Consider the following 17,098-nt stretch of genomic DNA (forward strand, 5'->3'; position numbering starts at 1 on the left):
TCACTTATAAAATAGATAGCTAGTGGGAAGCAGCTGCATAGCACAGGGAGATCAGCTCGGTGCTTTGTGACCACCTAGAGGGGTGGGATAGGGAGGATGGGAGGGAGACGCAAGAAGGAGGGGATATGGGGATATATGTATACATATAGCTGATTCACTTTGTTATACAGCAGAAATGAACACAACATTGTAAAGCAATTATACTCCAATAAAGATGTTAAAAAAAAATTCTCTCACTTAAATTGTCTCTTTATAAGATATTGTCCCTTCATCCCCCTTTTTATGGATAAGAAAAAACAGGACGCAATGGGAAATGATTTAAAATCCCACACCTACTAGGCACCCCCGTCCCTCGGCTCTGAATGCAGTGCTTCTTCCCCCCAGGTTCTACTACCAGCAGCCCCATGTTTGCCAGCAGAGAGGCAAGAGTGGGCTCTCTCCTCCTGTGACCCCCTGGCCAGGCGGGAGAACTGCTGTGAGCCAATCACTTTACTCCCCTCCCTGCCAAGCCGGGCTCTCCATGACTGTCAGGGCCCCGACTCAAGGGCACAGACAAAGCAGGCCAGGCTGTTCCTGGGGGCAGTGGCCACAGGGTCCCCACGGGTAGTGGAGGCCACTGTGCATTCTGCTTCTTTATTGGAGTTCTCCATCACATTCCCAGAGCCAGGAAAAGCAGGCAAGGGGAAGTCTGCACCCCAGGCAGGCTGGGTCCCCACAAAGAGGAGCTGCCTGGTACTCAAAGCTCTGCACTCCTAGTAAGATGCTCTCCGCCCACCCTCTTCACCTCACCCTGCATTCCTCTGGACTGATGAGCTAAAAGATCCTCCATGGCCACCTTGGGTCCTGTGCCGCCAGGGACCTTCCCAAAGCCCCCATGATGCCTTCAGGTCTCTGCTCAGCTGTCTACCAGCCAGTGTCAGGCGGTGCAGAGGTTAAACCCCAGGCTCCGGCTGCAGGAGGACTTGGGTTCGAGTCCCTTCTCCACAGCATCCTGGCTGGGGACTGTGGATCCGCTACTACACCGCTCCAAGCCTCCTTCCCTCATCCGCCAAACGAGGACAGCAATTCTCAGTAACAGTGCCAGGGGTGGCTTGGGAGGCTTTGCTCCCCCATAATCTTCTCTGGCACCTGCCCCCATTTTCTGATGCAGCCAAGTGACATTTTCTCAGCTTAATGAAAAGCATTATACTAAAGCAGCTTCAACCAGGCCTTTGGCCCTGTCCTCTACCAGATGGCGGCCCCCAACCAGCCCATGGAGAAATTCTGGAGTTGCTGCTGGAAACAGCACCCACCTCATAGGGTTGTCATGATGGCCCAATGAGATACTGGAGGTAAAGTTTTGCTCTATGCCCTGGCACATACCAAGTTAAGTGTTCACTAAACATCCACGCCCGGCTCCAGGGCTGCCTCCCAAACCGACCTCATCCTGCCACCCGGGATTTGCTCCATCTCACAAGCCCCGTGCTCAGGGAATACAAGCTGACTTTAATAGCCCAAGCCCAACAGAATTGGGAAGGAAAATTTATCACATGAATGCACTGTAAAAAAATCATCAGAAACGGGCCAAAGAAAACAAAACAATCCATTGCCCGGCTGTGGACTATCCAATGCCCGGGATGCTTTGCCCTCCCTTTCCCCATCTCCGAGCAGACGATCCAAAGCTGACTGGCACCAGGGAGTCCCTGAGGGCCGGAGGGACTCACAAGGAGCGGTGCACCTCTTCCTGCACACGCGCGTGGGGCGTGCTCAGCTCTTGGCTGGAAACGGGCAAGTCCCACAACCTTCGCCACTCCCGAGCGCCCCCGGAGGCCCGAGGGCTGGCCAATGCACTGTGGCCTCAGAGCACCGCAGACCACAGGCCCCCATGCAGCCCCTTGGCACTGCCCTGCCTTCTGCAGGCCGGCCCTAGGGATCCAACCCAGGCGCCTGACGCTCCCTGCACCGGGCTCTCCATCCACCGCAACACTGCCAGCGCCCTCCTGGCACCCCGCGGCTGTCCTTGACTGTCCTGTCGCCACTGACACCACTGGGAAAACAGCTGGGAGGGAGGACCTTATAGGGACACGACCAGGCTGGGCGCTTTCCTGGTGCGGGGGCTCAGAGCAGAGTGGGGACCCTCTTCAGAGCTGGCTGCATGCCTGAGCACGTGGACCCCCAAGTCTGTCAGCGCGCCTGGATGAGATGTGGAGCTTTATAACCTCACTGTGTTTCCTCCCACCATGGGGAGTGCATCTCTCCCGCACAGAAGGCTACAGGGCAGGGACCACACAGCCCCTTCCCCTATCCTACCCAGTGTGGACCCCAAGGCCTGTCCTAACTCTCGGCTCTCCTCCCAAGAATTTGAGCACCTTCCCATTCTGCCTTCAGACAAAGCCCCTGCCCTGGAGGGAGCCCCTGTCACCAAGAGCCAGGCACCTGCAGACACAACAGTGCCCAAGCCTGGGTCAGCCAGGACCCAGCCAGGACCCTTCAGACTCTCCAATCAGCACAGATCCTGCTGCGAAAAGCACTGGACGAGGAGTCCGGGAACCTGGGTTCGCGTGCTGGCACCCACTCCCCTTCCGCCCAGTCTGTACCAGCATTTCCCAAATTTCAGTCATCTGGGAACCACCTTCATGATTTTTGCTGACTCCAAGCATTACATACTATTACTTAAAACTTGGCCAACTCAATTTTCTCACTTAAATGACTTCCGCATCATCTTAAATCACACGTGGCCATAAAATCACAAATTCAATGTGTAACCATTCAAGTGTTAAATGTTCATATGCCTTGTTGCCTAACACCTCGTTCTTGGAACTACTGACCCAGATCATACCTCCCTCCTTGCCTCAGTTTCCACACCTAAAAGAGAAGGCGGTGGGACTAAATGACTCCCTCGTAGGTCTTCTCAGGCCCAAGGTTCTCCCCTGTGGAGCCGGAGTCAGGTGGTCAGGATCCTGGGACAGGGGACAAGGCAGGAGAGCCTGGCGCCTGCCAGACAGGAAGCCAGAGCCCTGCTGCCAAGGAAGGTGCTAGCTGGATGCACAGCCAACAGGAGCACCGTGCCCTCCACTCAGGAGCTCCCAAGGACCCCAAGCCAGTTCCCATCCCAAGCTCCATGGGCAGCTCCAAATTACAGAACTTTACAGTGAGAAAATCCTCATTCATCACCTCTCTTTATAGCTGGGGAAACTGAGGCACAGGAAGGAACTTAGCTAGGGCAGAACTGAGCTGCAAAACCCAAGTCCCCTGACTACCAAGTCACCCCCATCACCCCCCAACGGCCAGGCACACCACAAGTTTGACCTCCCCCTATTACCAACTCCTGGAGGCCTGGGCTCGGGTCTGCATGCCCGAGAGCGCAATGCAGCCCCTTCCAGGAAGGCAAATACAGGAATTCTGATTTTCGTTGGAGTTTAAATGTCCTTTTAAAATGGTTTTTATGCAGTTAGGTTGGAATGAATGTGTAGCGACGCCCATGGCTGGGAGCTTCAAAGCCTGTGTAGTGGGGGTGTGGTGGCCCATCTGAATGTACCCACAAGATGGAAACACGGTCCCCAGGGGAATAAAGGCGTAGTAGTCTCTGTATGTAATAGATTTTATTGACCATATGGAACTGATATAAAAATCGTGTTGCACGGTGTAATCTGGACTGGAGATAGGAATGTGACAGGAAGAATATGTTCCATAACCAGCTGGGTGGCTTTCTGAGTTCCTGAGCCAGCCCCCCGGGACCCCCACCAGCTCTCCCACCAGCCCCTGGGCATTTACCTGATGCTGTCACGGAGGAATCCCAGGGAAGCGAGAAGTCCGAGGCCTCCCCCTCTTCAACTAAAAGAGAGAACAGAGACGGGCCTGTGAGTTTTAAATCTGTGCAAACAGGTCATTGGGGTGGGGCACAGGGCAAGAAGGAAGGATCATTTGTGGCGGTCCCTATAATACCCATGATCAGGGGGCAAAGGGGTCAAGCCTACAAAGAGGCCTTCGTTGGTTTCACAGAGATGTAAAATAATCAGAACAAAACATAAACAGCAAATAACTGCTATATCTGTATGGTTCCCCCATCCTTGTGCCCCTGGCAGACATCACAGATCGATCACAGCACTGCCTCAAACAAGACGCAGCATAAGAATCTTTCTCTACACAGTGCTACAGGTCATTACTACCTATAATCAGAGTATCCACTTGAGATAAAGCCATTTGACACTCACAGGAGTAGAGTGAAGACTCAGTCCTCTCCCTGGTCCTCCAGACACTGACCTCCTACCAAGAGCCCTTAGACCACCACTGAGATGTGAAGGCTTTCTCGATTATTCCAAGAAACAAACAAGTGACTCTCAGAGGTTGGCAAAGCATGGTGTACTATCCTCTACACTGAGAGCTGACCCACAGACAGACCTCAGGACATGCTGGGGTCGACTCTCCCATGGTCAGCAGTCCTGGGCCAGTGACATCAGAAAGCAACTCACCAGACTTCCCTGGTGGTGCAGTGGTTAAGAATCCGCCTGCCAATGCAGGGGACAAGGGTTCGAGCCCTGGTCCGGGAAGATCCCCCATGCCGCGGAACAACTAAGCCCGTGCGCCACAGCTACTGAGCCTGTGCTCTAGAGCTCGCGTGCCACAACTACTGAAGGCTGCGCGCCTAGAGCCCGTGCTACGCAACAAGAGGAGCCACCGCAATGAGAAGCCCGTGCACCGCAATGAAGAGTAGCCCCTGCTCACTGCAACTAGAGAAAGCCCACGCACAGTAACGAAGACATAATGCAGCCAAAATAAGTAAATAAATTTATTTTAAAAAAAAGAAAAGAAAAAAAGCAACGCACTTCTCCACTCCACCCCAGAGGCCACAGAATGAAGCTGGGGAGGGATGGGGTGTCCCCACTACCCTGCGTCCCGGTGTGTGAGACCAGGCTGGTGGCCGTGGAGACCATGCACTAGGAGAACACAGGAGAAATTCTATACAGCATAATAAAGCTCTTGTCCTGGAATTAATCCCAGTCTAGGGCATGTAATAATATTAAAGCTGGGTTATGGACTTTGTAAAATGGAACTTTGTTTAAGCCAAAAATGTGCATACACAGTATTTTTCAGATTTAATGGGCTCTGAAGTTCTACACACGTGCAGGCTGAAGCCACCACGTACCACCCTGTTCTCTTTGCAATGTCGCTGTCTCTGCATGGGCACACACTGTGAGCCAGGCACTGCGCTCAGAGTGTTTAATCCCCATCAACACACTTTGAGAGGTGATGTGACGTGCCGGAGGTCCTACAGCTAGAAAGAGTCCACACAACGTTGGGGCTGGAACCCAGGACTGTCCGTCTCAAAGGCTGCTCCTGTGTCCACCTGAGACCCAGAGGATGCTGTCCAGAATCCTAGCGACTCAGGACTGGAAAGCAGCAACCCCAACCTGCCCCTCAGAAGGCAGGCACACAGCATGCTGGGCAGCCGAGCTGGGAGAGGAACAAGCAGGTTGGCTTGTGGTCAGACACCGGCTTCAAACCCCGATTCTGCCTCTAATTATACGACCTTGAGCAAATTGTTTAACCTCTAGGCTTCAGTTCTCCCATCTCAAAAACAGAGGTAAAAATGGTACCTAAGCCACAGGGTTATTGGGAAGATTCAGTGGGATGATGGTTGTCATCCACTGGAACAGTGGCTCAAGCACTCAGGTGGGTTTGGTGCCAGGGCTGGAACAGCTCTTGGAATTAACAAGTCCTGCTCTGTGTGACTCTGACCCTCTTTATTGTCTACCCGTGATCTTACACCAGCCCCCCCACAGAGCCTCAGAGAACATGTTTTCTTTTAACCCTCAGAAACAGCTCGCCCAAAAGGGCACATCCACGTCACTGAGCAGAGGCCAAGGAATGCTAACCAAGGGCTCTCTCTTTCCCAAGTCTGCATTCTGAGAGTAGAAACTCGGCATCAAGACAATGAAATGCAGAGACGATCTGGGTTGGGACCAAAGCTATTGTTTGACTTAGCCAGTTACAGCTGGGGTGGGGTTTTCAAATATGCAGCTTTGTAAATACGAATCGAGACCTCGAGTCAGACAAAATTGATATTACTCACTAAGCTGATTCCAGCCAGACAGCCTCCGAAACACAAGGCGGATAATGCTTAAAGCGATCAGAAGCAGGCCATGCATGAAAGGAGCAGTTGTTAGCAGCTTTCAGGGACACACCTGAAAATCAGTTTCCTTCACATTTGATCGTTTACTTACTTTACAATGTAATATATATATATTGCTTCTATTGAGAGGTTGCTGCCAATTTGTAAGGTCACCATGCTACCATTTCATAGGACACTGTCAACAAGATCTGTGTGGGTACCTAGGACCAAGACATGATGCACGACCCTAGTTCTCCCTTTGCCCTCAACGTACTCCAGGTATCAGGGCAAAAGTCCCCACACTTGGGTCCACTCAGTTCTTTGGTTGGGAAGTGTGACCTTCCAAGTCGTTAAACCGGAGGATGTCCCTAAGATGCCAAATCCTTCCCTCCCTAAGATTTGGCTTCAGCCATTATGGGAAGGAGAAAGAGAAAACATCTGCTATTCTGGAGCTCCTGGGAGGATTCAAGGCTCTGTTTCCGGGGACGATAAGACTGCAGAGGTGGGAAGAGGAGGAGAGCGACCCGAGGCCACCGGCTGGGGAATTCCAAAGCGACAGACATGATTACAGGCAAACGGCCGCATCACATACCAGCATCCCAGAACCACGTCCCTCACAGCGAGGAGCCCATGGGCCAACTCGCCTAGTGACACGGGCATGAATGCACTTTCTTACAACTGCTGGCATTCACCCCACTGACATCCCATCCCCTGGCCCACATTATGTTTTTTGAAGGTATAAACACACCATCCTTTATACACTCCTGATGAGAAAAAGGAACGCCCAACCCCACCATAACCATCACGAGGCCCTGTGCTACCCGACCCTGAACGTGAGAAGGCTCTCCTCCCCACCAGGCGGCCTCTTCTGTCCAGGCTGGTCTCTTCACCAATAAGATAACTGGCAAGGGCAGCAGGCAGAGAGCAAGGAAGGCCTCCCCTACAGCTGGAGCGAGGCACTTGCTGGGGGGCCCGAGCCATCCCCAAAGCGGAATTTTGCTGCAGAAGCACGATGAACACCGAGGGGTGAACATCTCAGAGAAAACTTGATCAGCACAATGGCCAATACGGACAACACCCTACGGGGCTGCCCAGCCAGCCAGGGGAGCTAGGAGCTTTCTGGGGACTCCCCCAGACTCCACCTCTAACTTTTTAATTTATAAGATACTTGGCACCACTGAGGCCAAAGTACACACCCCCCGCCATGCCCAGCCTCAAGGGGAGCACAGGGAGATCCACTCCTGTGAATGATGGGCGTTGTAAGCACAGGGTGGGTGCACAAGGCCAGTATGTGCACAAAGGGAGGGCGCGTGGGGACAAGTGTATACACATGGGGAAGGGGCACAGAGTGAGTGTGAACACACAGGGTAGGGGTGCAGCAGTAAACGAGGGGATACGTGACAAAGTGTGTATGCAAGGAATGGAGGTGCAGGGCCTATGTTCACATGGAAGAGTGCACAAAGTGTATTCACCATGGTTCCTGGGGTGTGTTAAGAAAGATTCTGAGGCTCTCTCAGGGCATCACACAGATCAGAACTCTGCGTTCTCTCTCTACTCTGGGATCACATGTTGTGATGGCTGACTGCCCCATGGGTGTGTACACCTGTGAGCCCCACCAGATGCTGTCTCCCCAACCCAGCAGTGGGCTCATAAGCGACCACAACCCCCCTACTCTGGGAGTACCCACAGCTTGCCCGTCTATGCACCAGGATGACCGTGCCACCATCAATGAGATGCCAGTGAGATCCAAAGCCTGTGTGCTGGGCCTCTGGACTTACGGAACCCTCCAGCGGGGGCAGGTGGTGCTAGGTGAGCACCTGTATAAGCCACCTCCCCAGTGCCACTTGCTCCTGGCCTGGGGAGGAGTATCCTCTCCTCGGGGCTCCCCATTACCTTGAAAATGCAGAGGACATGGAGCTGTGGAAGGGAAAAGAAAGGGGAGGCAAGGGGCTGAGGTGGGAAGCTGGAAACGGGGCCCTAGAACCAGGGCAGGACTGGGGCCGCACATGGAGGTTGATCAAAGTCAGGCAGGATCTGGGTTGACAGACAAGGTGTAGGTTAGAGGCAGGAAAGCTGAAGCACAAGTGCTAAGGCAGACGGTGTCAGGAGGTGAACGAGAGAGACAAACAGAGGCAGGCATCCATCCGAGAATCAGAGGAGGCCTCCAGCAGGGCAGCAGGGCCCCCAAAGCCCCCCTCCCTACCACAAAATCCACAACAGGCCAGCTGCTCAGCCTGTCTTCAAGGATCTGAGAAGGCCCTGCTCCTGGATGTAAGCCTCTGGACATGTGTGCAGCTAGGCACTTTTCTGGGGAAAGGAGCCATCGTTTTCATCAAAAAGATCTAGAATCTGCCCCTCCAAAAAAGGCTGTATTTGAGGAGTCTTCTCAGCTGGCCCCACCTCTGGCTGGTGGTCCCAGGGTCTGAAGGGACCACTCCATGCTTTGCTGGCTTTTGTCCCAGGGATCATCTTACCCTTAGGGAAGGGTTGCGCCTACCCTGGCCAGACAGAGGCTCCCTAGAGGCATCCCTGCCCCAGCAGAGGTGGTGAGCCCGGCAAGGGGCACATGGCTGCTCTCCTCGGCTCAGCCTTGGGGAAACCCTCTCACCCACACCAGGCCAGGGCCCAGGAGAGTAAAGGACACATTGAGAGCCCAGACTCATTGTCAAGCATGAAATGGAGTATCACTCCTGACTTAGTACTAAGCAAACTCAAGGAACGAAAAAGTGTAAAGCAGGAAAGACTACTGCGTACGGCTGTGCAGGTTGTGCACTGCACAAGAGGCCCAGCAGAGGTGGTGAGAGAGGGTTGAAATTTAGCCCACAGTCTATCTGTTCTGGTGCAGGGCTATGAATGTCCAGAGGAAGGGGGTACCCATTGTTTTTGCACAAAGGCACAACTGGCCTTTTTTCTAATTCACACAGATGTGCTATAAAGCATAGCCCATGACCATCTCTGGCATCAGGCTTCAGGGCAAAATGACCAGGGTCGGGGGCAAACTCAACCAGTGGGCCCACGCTTTCCAGGCTCCTCTCTGGTGGGGATTAGGGACAGGCAGTGGATGGGGTTGGGAGAGTCATGGCATGGAAGAGTACAGGCCCTCTGCAGCCAAAGCTAAAACTACCCAAGCCCCCCAACGACAGCCCCCTCACACCAAGCTCAGACCCTCAGAGGAGCCAAGACCTCACGACAGGGTCACATCACAAACCCATTTATTCAACTCCACGATTCCCCGTCCACTTGCTGAAAAGAAAGGAAACTAACACTTTAAATGAGGTAGGTAAGACCACCTGCCATTCTCCTCCATGAGCGCCTGCCCAGAGCCAGGGTGCGAGAAGGGCTGAGACTCTATGCACCCTCCCATCAGTCTGTCCACACCCCTGTCACCTGAGCACCTCACCACCAGGAAGATGGGTCTAGGATTTAAAGCAATCTATTTTTGGACAACATGGCTCCTAACCAGAAGCCTTCTGCCGTCAGATTTAGCGCTTTTAAAAACACACACAGGGGGGCTTCCCTGGTGGCGCAGTGCTTGAGAATCTGCCTGCCAATGCAGGGGACACGGGTTCGAGTCCTGGTCTGGGAAGATCCCACATGCCGCGGAGCAACTAGGCCCGTGAGCCACAATTACTGAGCCTGCGCGTCTGGAGCGTGTGCTCCGCAACAAGAGAGGCCGCGATAGCGAGAGGCCCGCGCACCGCAATGAAGAGTGGCCCGGCCCCCGCTCGCCGCAACTAGAGAAAGCCCTCGCACAGGAACGGAGACCCAACACAGCCATAAATAAATAAATAAATAAATAAATAATTTTAAAAAACACACACACACAAAGGTGGTATGTCCCAAAGTTGGAGGAAAAACTGTTGCATAGACTTACTGAGAGATAGTGGGTGGGTCCACAAGTCGGCTGCTTTGTAATATATTTTTACAGCAATTTTGGTAATATTTAACTTTCCCCTTAAATGCCTACTTTAGAACCAGCACCTATGAAAACATGAAGGTTACTGAAAATTTTTCATAAATTGTTCCCCTGGCCTATCTTGGGCAGAGGGGTAGGAAGCCTAGATCTCGCTTGGCCACTGTCTTCCCTTTCTCTCCTTGCCTCGCTTATCTACAACACAGGGAGCACACAGGGCTCTAGGAGTAGTCCAAGAAACTCCAGAAGAGAAGTTGGTCCATCCTCACCAGGAAAGTGACTCTTCCAGAAGTCATCCACGGAGCTCATCTAGCAGGACAGATGAGTGGGATGAGGGTATCTGGAGAGAAGCTTTAGAATGAAGGGATTCGGGGAGTGGGCCCTGAAATAGGGCTCCCCAGGACCATCCCTAGCTCTGCCGCTTACAGGCCGTCAGATCTGGGGCAAGATGCTTGACCCGCTCTGATCTTCGGTTGCCTCCTGTGTAAAATGGGGGTAACACTAGTACTCACATCACAGGAATGTCGAGAAGGCTAAATGCAGTGGTATTCCCGAAGCACATGGCTCAAGGTGAACACGCAGTCAATATCAGCGTTACTGCGATAACTCAAGCTGCCCCTTCTCCCCCTGGCGTGGCTGCCCAGGTTTCACTCTGCAGGTAAAGATGGGAGGGCTCGAACAGTGAGATCAAGTTTCCCACCGAGATCCACCCCTACCTCCCGCAGGAAGGGCTCAGTGAGGGCCATGGATCTTTAGGCATCACCGCCTCCTAGTCCCCGCCACGGTGCAGGGAAGGTGTCCCTAAGTGTGGGACCATGTGGAGATCACAGCCAAGGGGCTCAGCTTCTGTGCCAGCTCATCTCCCTCTCCCTCCCGGGTCCCCCCATCTGCACCCCACACACCCCAAAGGAGAACTGGGAGCTATCTGCAGAAGGAACAGAAGCTACAAGCTCAGCAGAATCTATATTTTGGGGAAACTTGCAGAAATTTGATTCCTTTCCTCCACTCTTCCCTAATAAAATGAAAATGATGGTGATGATAATGATGGTGATGATGGAAAACATAGGGTAATAAATGTGAAACATTTCAAGTTTTCTTTAAGTACTCAAAAAATGGGTTTTTCACTAGACCAGGGATAGAACACAAGTGGCACACCTGCCCCAGCTCCCCTATCCTGCACCCGTGGTAGGCATTGCTAATTAATCAAGGCACTCTTTCTCACTAGGCACAGATGCAGCTTCAGAAGGCTCAACAAAGTGGGTTAAAATCTATTGGCCTTCTCTGTCCTGGTCCTTAGCTTCCCTTCCGTTCAAACACCTCTTCACGGCACACACATACCACACACATTCACACACACACACCTTACACTACTCTTAGGGGTGTGTCCAACTGGAGTAGATCTGGGCCAGAGCCAGGACTCTCCCCCAGAAGAGCAACCTTCACTGAGCCCCAGTGGCCCCAGGCATTATGCTGAACATCCCACCTACAGGCTCCCATTTAATCCTCCCCGCCCCCGCCTAAGGGAGGCCTCAAAATCCCCACATTTCTGATGAGGCAATAAAGCCCGGGGAGCCCGAACATTTGTCCAGAAGTCGGCCCATGGGCTCACAAGGCCAGAGCGATGTTTCCAAGTATAGCTTAGCTCAAAGCCACAAACACCCAGCACCAGAGGGCGCTTACAGGTATTTCCTCAGCTGCTACCTGAAAGTCAAGGCTTTACTCACCCATTTCACAGAAGGGGAAAGAAAGTCCCAGACAAGAGAAACAGCTCTCACCCAGGGGGGCAGACAAGGTAACAAAAGCCCTGAACTCGAATACTCTAGCTCCCAAGCCCTGGAGTCCTCATAGACAATGCTCCCTACCACATGGCTCTTCTATGAATAAGCAGCTACATGTTGCTGAGCTCTCACCAGTGCTGTGATGAGCACTTTGTACACTTTTAATTGCCCAAAGCAGTGCTTCTCTGAATGTAGTCCCCAGACCTGCAATAGTAGCATCACTGGGCAGCTTGAGAGGGACGCAGAATCTCTGGGAGTGGGGCCTGGCAATCTGTATTTTTACAAGCATTCCAGGTGATTCTGAGGCCTGCTAGAGTTTGAGAACCACTGTCCTACACAATCTTATGAGATAAGTACCTTTGTTAACCCCCTTTTACAGATGAGAAAACTAAGCAGTTTGCCAAAGGTCACGGAGAGGTGGAGCCAGGACCGGGATTCTTTACCCCTTTGTTTTACTTCTGCAAGCAGCAGCTCGGTTCACATTGAGTGCGGTCAGCCAATGAAAGCGTAAATCTGACTCTCTCTCCTCTCTCTCTCTCTCCTCTGTCTCTCTCTCCCTCTGTCTCTCTCTCTCTCTCCCTCTGTCTCTTTCTCCCTCTGTCTCTCTGTCTCTCTCTCTCTCTCTGTCTCTCTCTCTGTCTCTCTCTCTGTCTCTCTCTCTCTCTGTCTCTCTCTCTCTCTCTCTCTCTGTCTCTCTCTCTCTCTCTCTCTCTCTCTCCCTCTGTCTCTTTCTCGCTCTCTCTCTCTGTCTCTCTGTCTCTCTCTCTGTCTCTCTCTCTCTGTCTCTCTCTGTCTCTCTCTCTCTCTCCTCCTCTCTCTCGCTCCTCTCTCCTCCCTCAGGGATTGAAATTTACAGAAGACTCGGTAAGTCCCTCTCTGTGCCAGCTCCAGGGAACCCAAGAAGAGAATTCATCCTCTGGGGTCTCCTCCCAAACACACAAGTCCTTGGGGAGAGAAGGAAAACCATGTGAGACAGTCGTGTGTGGTAAATCTTTAAGAAGACAGTGGTCCAGGGAGGAAAAGGGCTCTGGTTTGCAGTGTTTGCCACTTTCTATAGTGAAATACTCCCACCACAGCCACTGTCAAGCTACCGAACAGGACGCTGCTGAACGCGGAGCTGGGAAAAGATGGGCATAGTCAGCACACCACCAGCTAAAGAAGCAGTGCCACGGAGGGCGGGCACCAAGCTGGGGTGGGGGGCGCAGGGGCACCTTCCTGGCTCTCCCCAGCTACCCCATTTGTCTTGCTCAGGCTCAGGCCCCATGTCCCAGAATTCACTCAGCATTGCCCTTCTCTTACTGTGTCCTAGATTAAGCATCTTTTCTCTTGTTATAAAAGTTTCTGAAATAAATGCTCCATGTACAATGTAGAAAACTAGGAAATAGTGAGTTAAAATGGGGAAACTAAAAGCACAACTTTCCCTGTATAAATGCATTGCTACAACTTTATAGAAAGTTGAAACAACACATGCAGTTGAACAGCACAACCAATTCTGGAACCTGCTTTCCTATCTCAGCAATATACAATGAACATCTTTTCACATCAAAAACATGGACCAACACGGATGTTATTAATGGTGGCCTGAGTCCCATCATAGGAGGCTCCAGGACTAATTTAACCAATGTCCTGTTGCTGGACACCTAGGCCTCTGCTAGTTGTTTTCGGCTGTAAGAGAAGCCACGTTGCAAAGCCATCCACACACATAAAACACGGCCGCAAGCCTGCTCAATGATTTTTCTTAGAATTAGTTCCCCAAAACAGGATTACTAGGACAAAGAGTTTGCCGATTTTCAGGTTTTTGAGATATACTGCCAACGTGTATTTGGCCTTTTCCTCCTTAAATAAGCACTGAGTGCCTCAGGTGACCTAGCTCTGAGCTAGGTATTATGAGAAAGATGAGAAAACGGACTTGGACTTTGACTTTCCACCTTCACACCGTGAACTCCACGGTGACAAATGTTACCACTGTTGTGCCCCTTGGGGGCTGGCACATAATGACAGCTGAGTGAATGAATGAATGAATGAATGGATGAACAAACTACGGTATGATGGAAGATGCTAAATGAATCCCAATCTCAGAAACAAAAACAAGGACCCAGAGAGTAGCATGAAGGAGGCGGTGGGAGCTAGGAAAGGTGAAAGGACAGCAGGGACCAACTCCCACCCACAGCCCACAGCTCAGCGCTCTGACATGGGGTCTTCCTGTCCAGAGTCATAGCCCCAGAGGAGCCTCCAGCCTAGAGCTAGGATGAGTTTCTACTCCAACTGCAGATAAAACTCTGATTTCCTTTTACACTGACATGTAAATCTTATTTTAGGAAGACTGATATTCATGGACAAAAATTTCTAAAGTCTGTGGGTCTCTTTTTTAATGTAAATAAAACGTTTCCTGCTCAAAGATGAAGTTCAGGAAAATCAAATCAAATTGCATTTGCCTAAGCCAGGAAATATACTGATATAAACTCGGGGGAATCTGAGGCAACCCCACCAGGCCCCACCCAGCCCTACTTTGGATACTGCCTGTGGGTACAGGGCTTCAAGCTTCTTGCCCAAATTTCCAGGGTCAGCCTGACCACCAGCTACATAATCACCCTTCTTCCCTGGTCAGAAACACTGCCCAGAGCTCAGGCTCACCTCCTCCAAGAATCTCTCCCTGACCACCCTGGCCCTGGACTTACGTTAGCCTCATTTGCAGCAGCGTATTGCCAAAGAAAGATGACTTTGGATCAAATCCCCAAGTGCCATGGTTTGCTGTGTGACCCTGACAAATTAAGTAACCTCTCTGTGCATAACAATCCTGCAAGGTAGCTCTGAGGATAAAATCAGAAGGTGTTTATAAGGCACATGGTCCTGAGCCCAATACTCAGGTGCCTGGCAAAGAAAAATGATCCTACAGCATAATGTGTTGCCCCCAACTGTACTCTCAGCCCCTTTAGGCAGACCCCCTATGTCTCCTCTTTCTCCTACCCTCCAGCTCACTTGGCACAAGACTACACATATCAGTGACACTAGAAACAACAATCACTTAACGCTCTCCACACACATTATCACATTTATGTTTAATCCTCCCAGTGACCTGACAAAGGGTGATGGTGCCCATTTCACAGATGGCAAAACCAGGACCTAAATGATTTTTTTTAACTGGGCTAAATTATACAAGCAATGGGAAGTAGAGCTCAAATCTGCAGCCAAAGCTCACGTGGCTCCAAAGCTCACACGCTACCACCGACCCAACATGCCTCTCAGCCTGTGCTGAACAAATGGTAATTGATGGCCTGAGGTTCCCAGGCCTTCTGTACCGCCTCAGAAAAGCCACAGCTGATGGGGAAGGTGGGGTTGAAATGACTCCTCTTTTTGCAACCCTCCAGAGACCAGTCTGCGAGGTCAGTGTTGGGGGTGTCAGCCTAGGTCAGTCACCCATGCTCCCCAGGGCCTGGATTCGGCCTCTCAGTCTTGGTTCCACGTCCATAAAGCGGGGGTAATAAAATTCCCATTTGTTTTGAAGACAAAGTGAAATAACACACGTAAAGTGCTTAGCCCAGTGCCCAGAACATAGTGAGAACACTAAAAAAGACTATTGTGTCTATGCCCCCAGCAAAACCATTCAGGGTTGGGATGTTTCCTGAAAATTCCCTTTCTGGGGACCCACCTGCCTGGGCCTTAACACTTTGAGGGCTCCAGGCCCCCCAGGCTGCCCTCATGCTTAATCCCGTCTCTCCTGAGGTTAATATCCCTGTTCATATATATATTTCATTTCATACAGTCACCCCTGCATGGTCTCGTTAACCAGAAACATGCAACATATAAATGTGAAGTTACGATGGGGTCTGGCTCCCACATCCTGTTTCGGTGGCAACACTGGGTTCTCACCCACCAGCTGTCCAACTCTGATGGAAGGTGACAAAGCCGAGGGCACACTCTGCCGTGCACGGAGGGGCCGAAATAACACCCCACACAAAGGGGTGCATGGAAGCGGCCCACTGAGCGCTGGGGACGTGAAGGTGGGCACCAGGGCCACGGGGTCAGGGAACATCAGCCTGGGGCCCCCGCCCCTCACTCGGGGGAGAAGGGAACAGCATCTGCCCAGATCTGTTTGCTGTTTAGGGTGGGAAGAAAGGAGGCGGTGAGACCAGAATCCCACTCTCTCACTTTTTTCCACTTTCACTTAAAGAATAGCACCATAAAGTAGAGACTAATATTTTTTTACGACCCCTTAACAACTTATCCTCTGTGCTAACATACTATAAATAAATGTCAGTACCTTGTTATACATGTGGTTTATCTTAGACACAAGCAAAGAGGAAACCGAGTCTGTTACTGAAAACTGGTGTGTGTGTGCGTGCGCGCATGTGTGTGTTAGTGTTTTCATTACATTTTGGACCCACAGACCAGCCTCCATCTCTTTCTTCATATCAAAAGCCCCAAGTCTTCCACAGGAATGAACTGTAATGACCATTCCCTAACATGCTGTAATTCCACAGGGATGTCACTGGGGTAGGGGCAATCATAATACTTTGCAGTTTAAAGAGTCAATACTTTTAATAAGTCTGATTTGGAAGGGGGACATTTCATTGGCACAGATGTGCCCCTCAGCTCAGCCCCGCTGCCCACCCACCGTGGGTAGAACACACATGGAGGCCTTCAGGGGGCCCTGAGCACCTCCATCTGGCAGCTGATCTCCCCAAGGCAGGCCTTACATCATCCAAACTTGCCCAAAGTTCCTGAGAGGATGATCGTCTCGGGGTAGGGCAGGAGTCTCCCTGGGCAAGCCCTCCTGAGCCGTCTGGTCCCCAGAGCTGGCAGGGCCTCCCCAGACCTCCCCTGGGAGCTTGGCCAAGTCACACCACCTGTCACACCGAGTGTGACCGATGCTTTTCTTCACATCAACCCCCTTCTTTTACTTAAATACCTTATCTTCTAGCCTTCTTCTAAGCAGCGCTACTCACAAAATCACACATTTAGTGTGCTAGGAACAAATTTCTAAGAGCTATTAGAATAAACATATAAAGTAACATTTTCCTAATCGTGGAATAAATATATAAGTATAGACCAAAAAAACTCAACCACCTGTATCACCACAGGACTCAGGAACGCAGAATGTCACATTCTGAGGACCACAGGCATGGAAAGTGCTGGGCGACCTTTGATAAATAAATGAACGGGGGGGCACACCTGTTCATTTCCTCCCACCCCAAAAGTGCATTGCAGTTGTCCTACGTGGAACCCCAGAAATCCACGCAGCCCATTTAAGCTCATTTAAGGGTCATGCTGAGCAGGGGGTGGCAGGGGATACGGCAACTACAAACTCTCCCCCAG

At 51.5% G+C, this 17,098-nt stretch overlaps 1 protein-coding gene across 1 annotated transcript in view; it reads right to left on the reverse strand.

Moving 5' to 3' along the window:
• ZNF423 (zinc finger protein 423) overlaps positions 1-17,098 on the reverse strand; it is a 331,821-nt gene that overhangs the window by 267,636 nt on the left and 47,087 nt on the right. Inside the window, exon 2 of the mRNA XM_036834944.1 lies at positions 3,754-3,813. Coding sequence (XP_036690839.1) covers positions 3,754-3,813 — 60 coding nt within the window. The remainder of the gene's footprint in view (positions 1-3,753; positions 3,814-17,098) is intronic.

The sequence above is a fragment of the Balaenoptera musculus genome, chromosome 19, assembly GCF_009873245.2.
Source record: "Balaenoptera musculus isolate JJ_BM4_2016_0621 chromosome 19, mBalMus1.pri.v3, whole genome shotgun sequence".
In the NCBI taxonomy this organism is placed as follows: domain Eukaryota; kingdom Metazoa; phylum Chordata; class Mammalia; order Artiodactyla; family Balaenopteridae; genus Balaenoptera; species Balaenoptera musculus.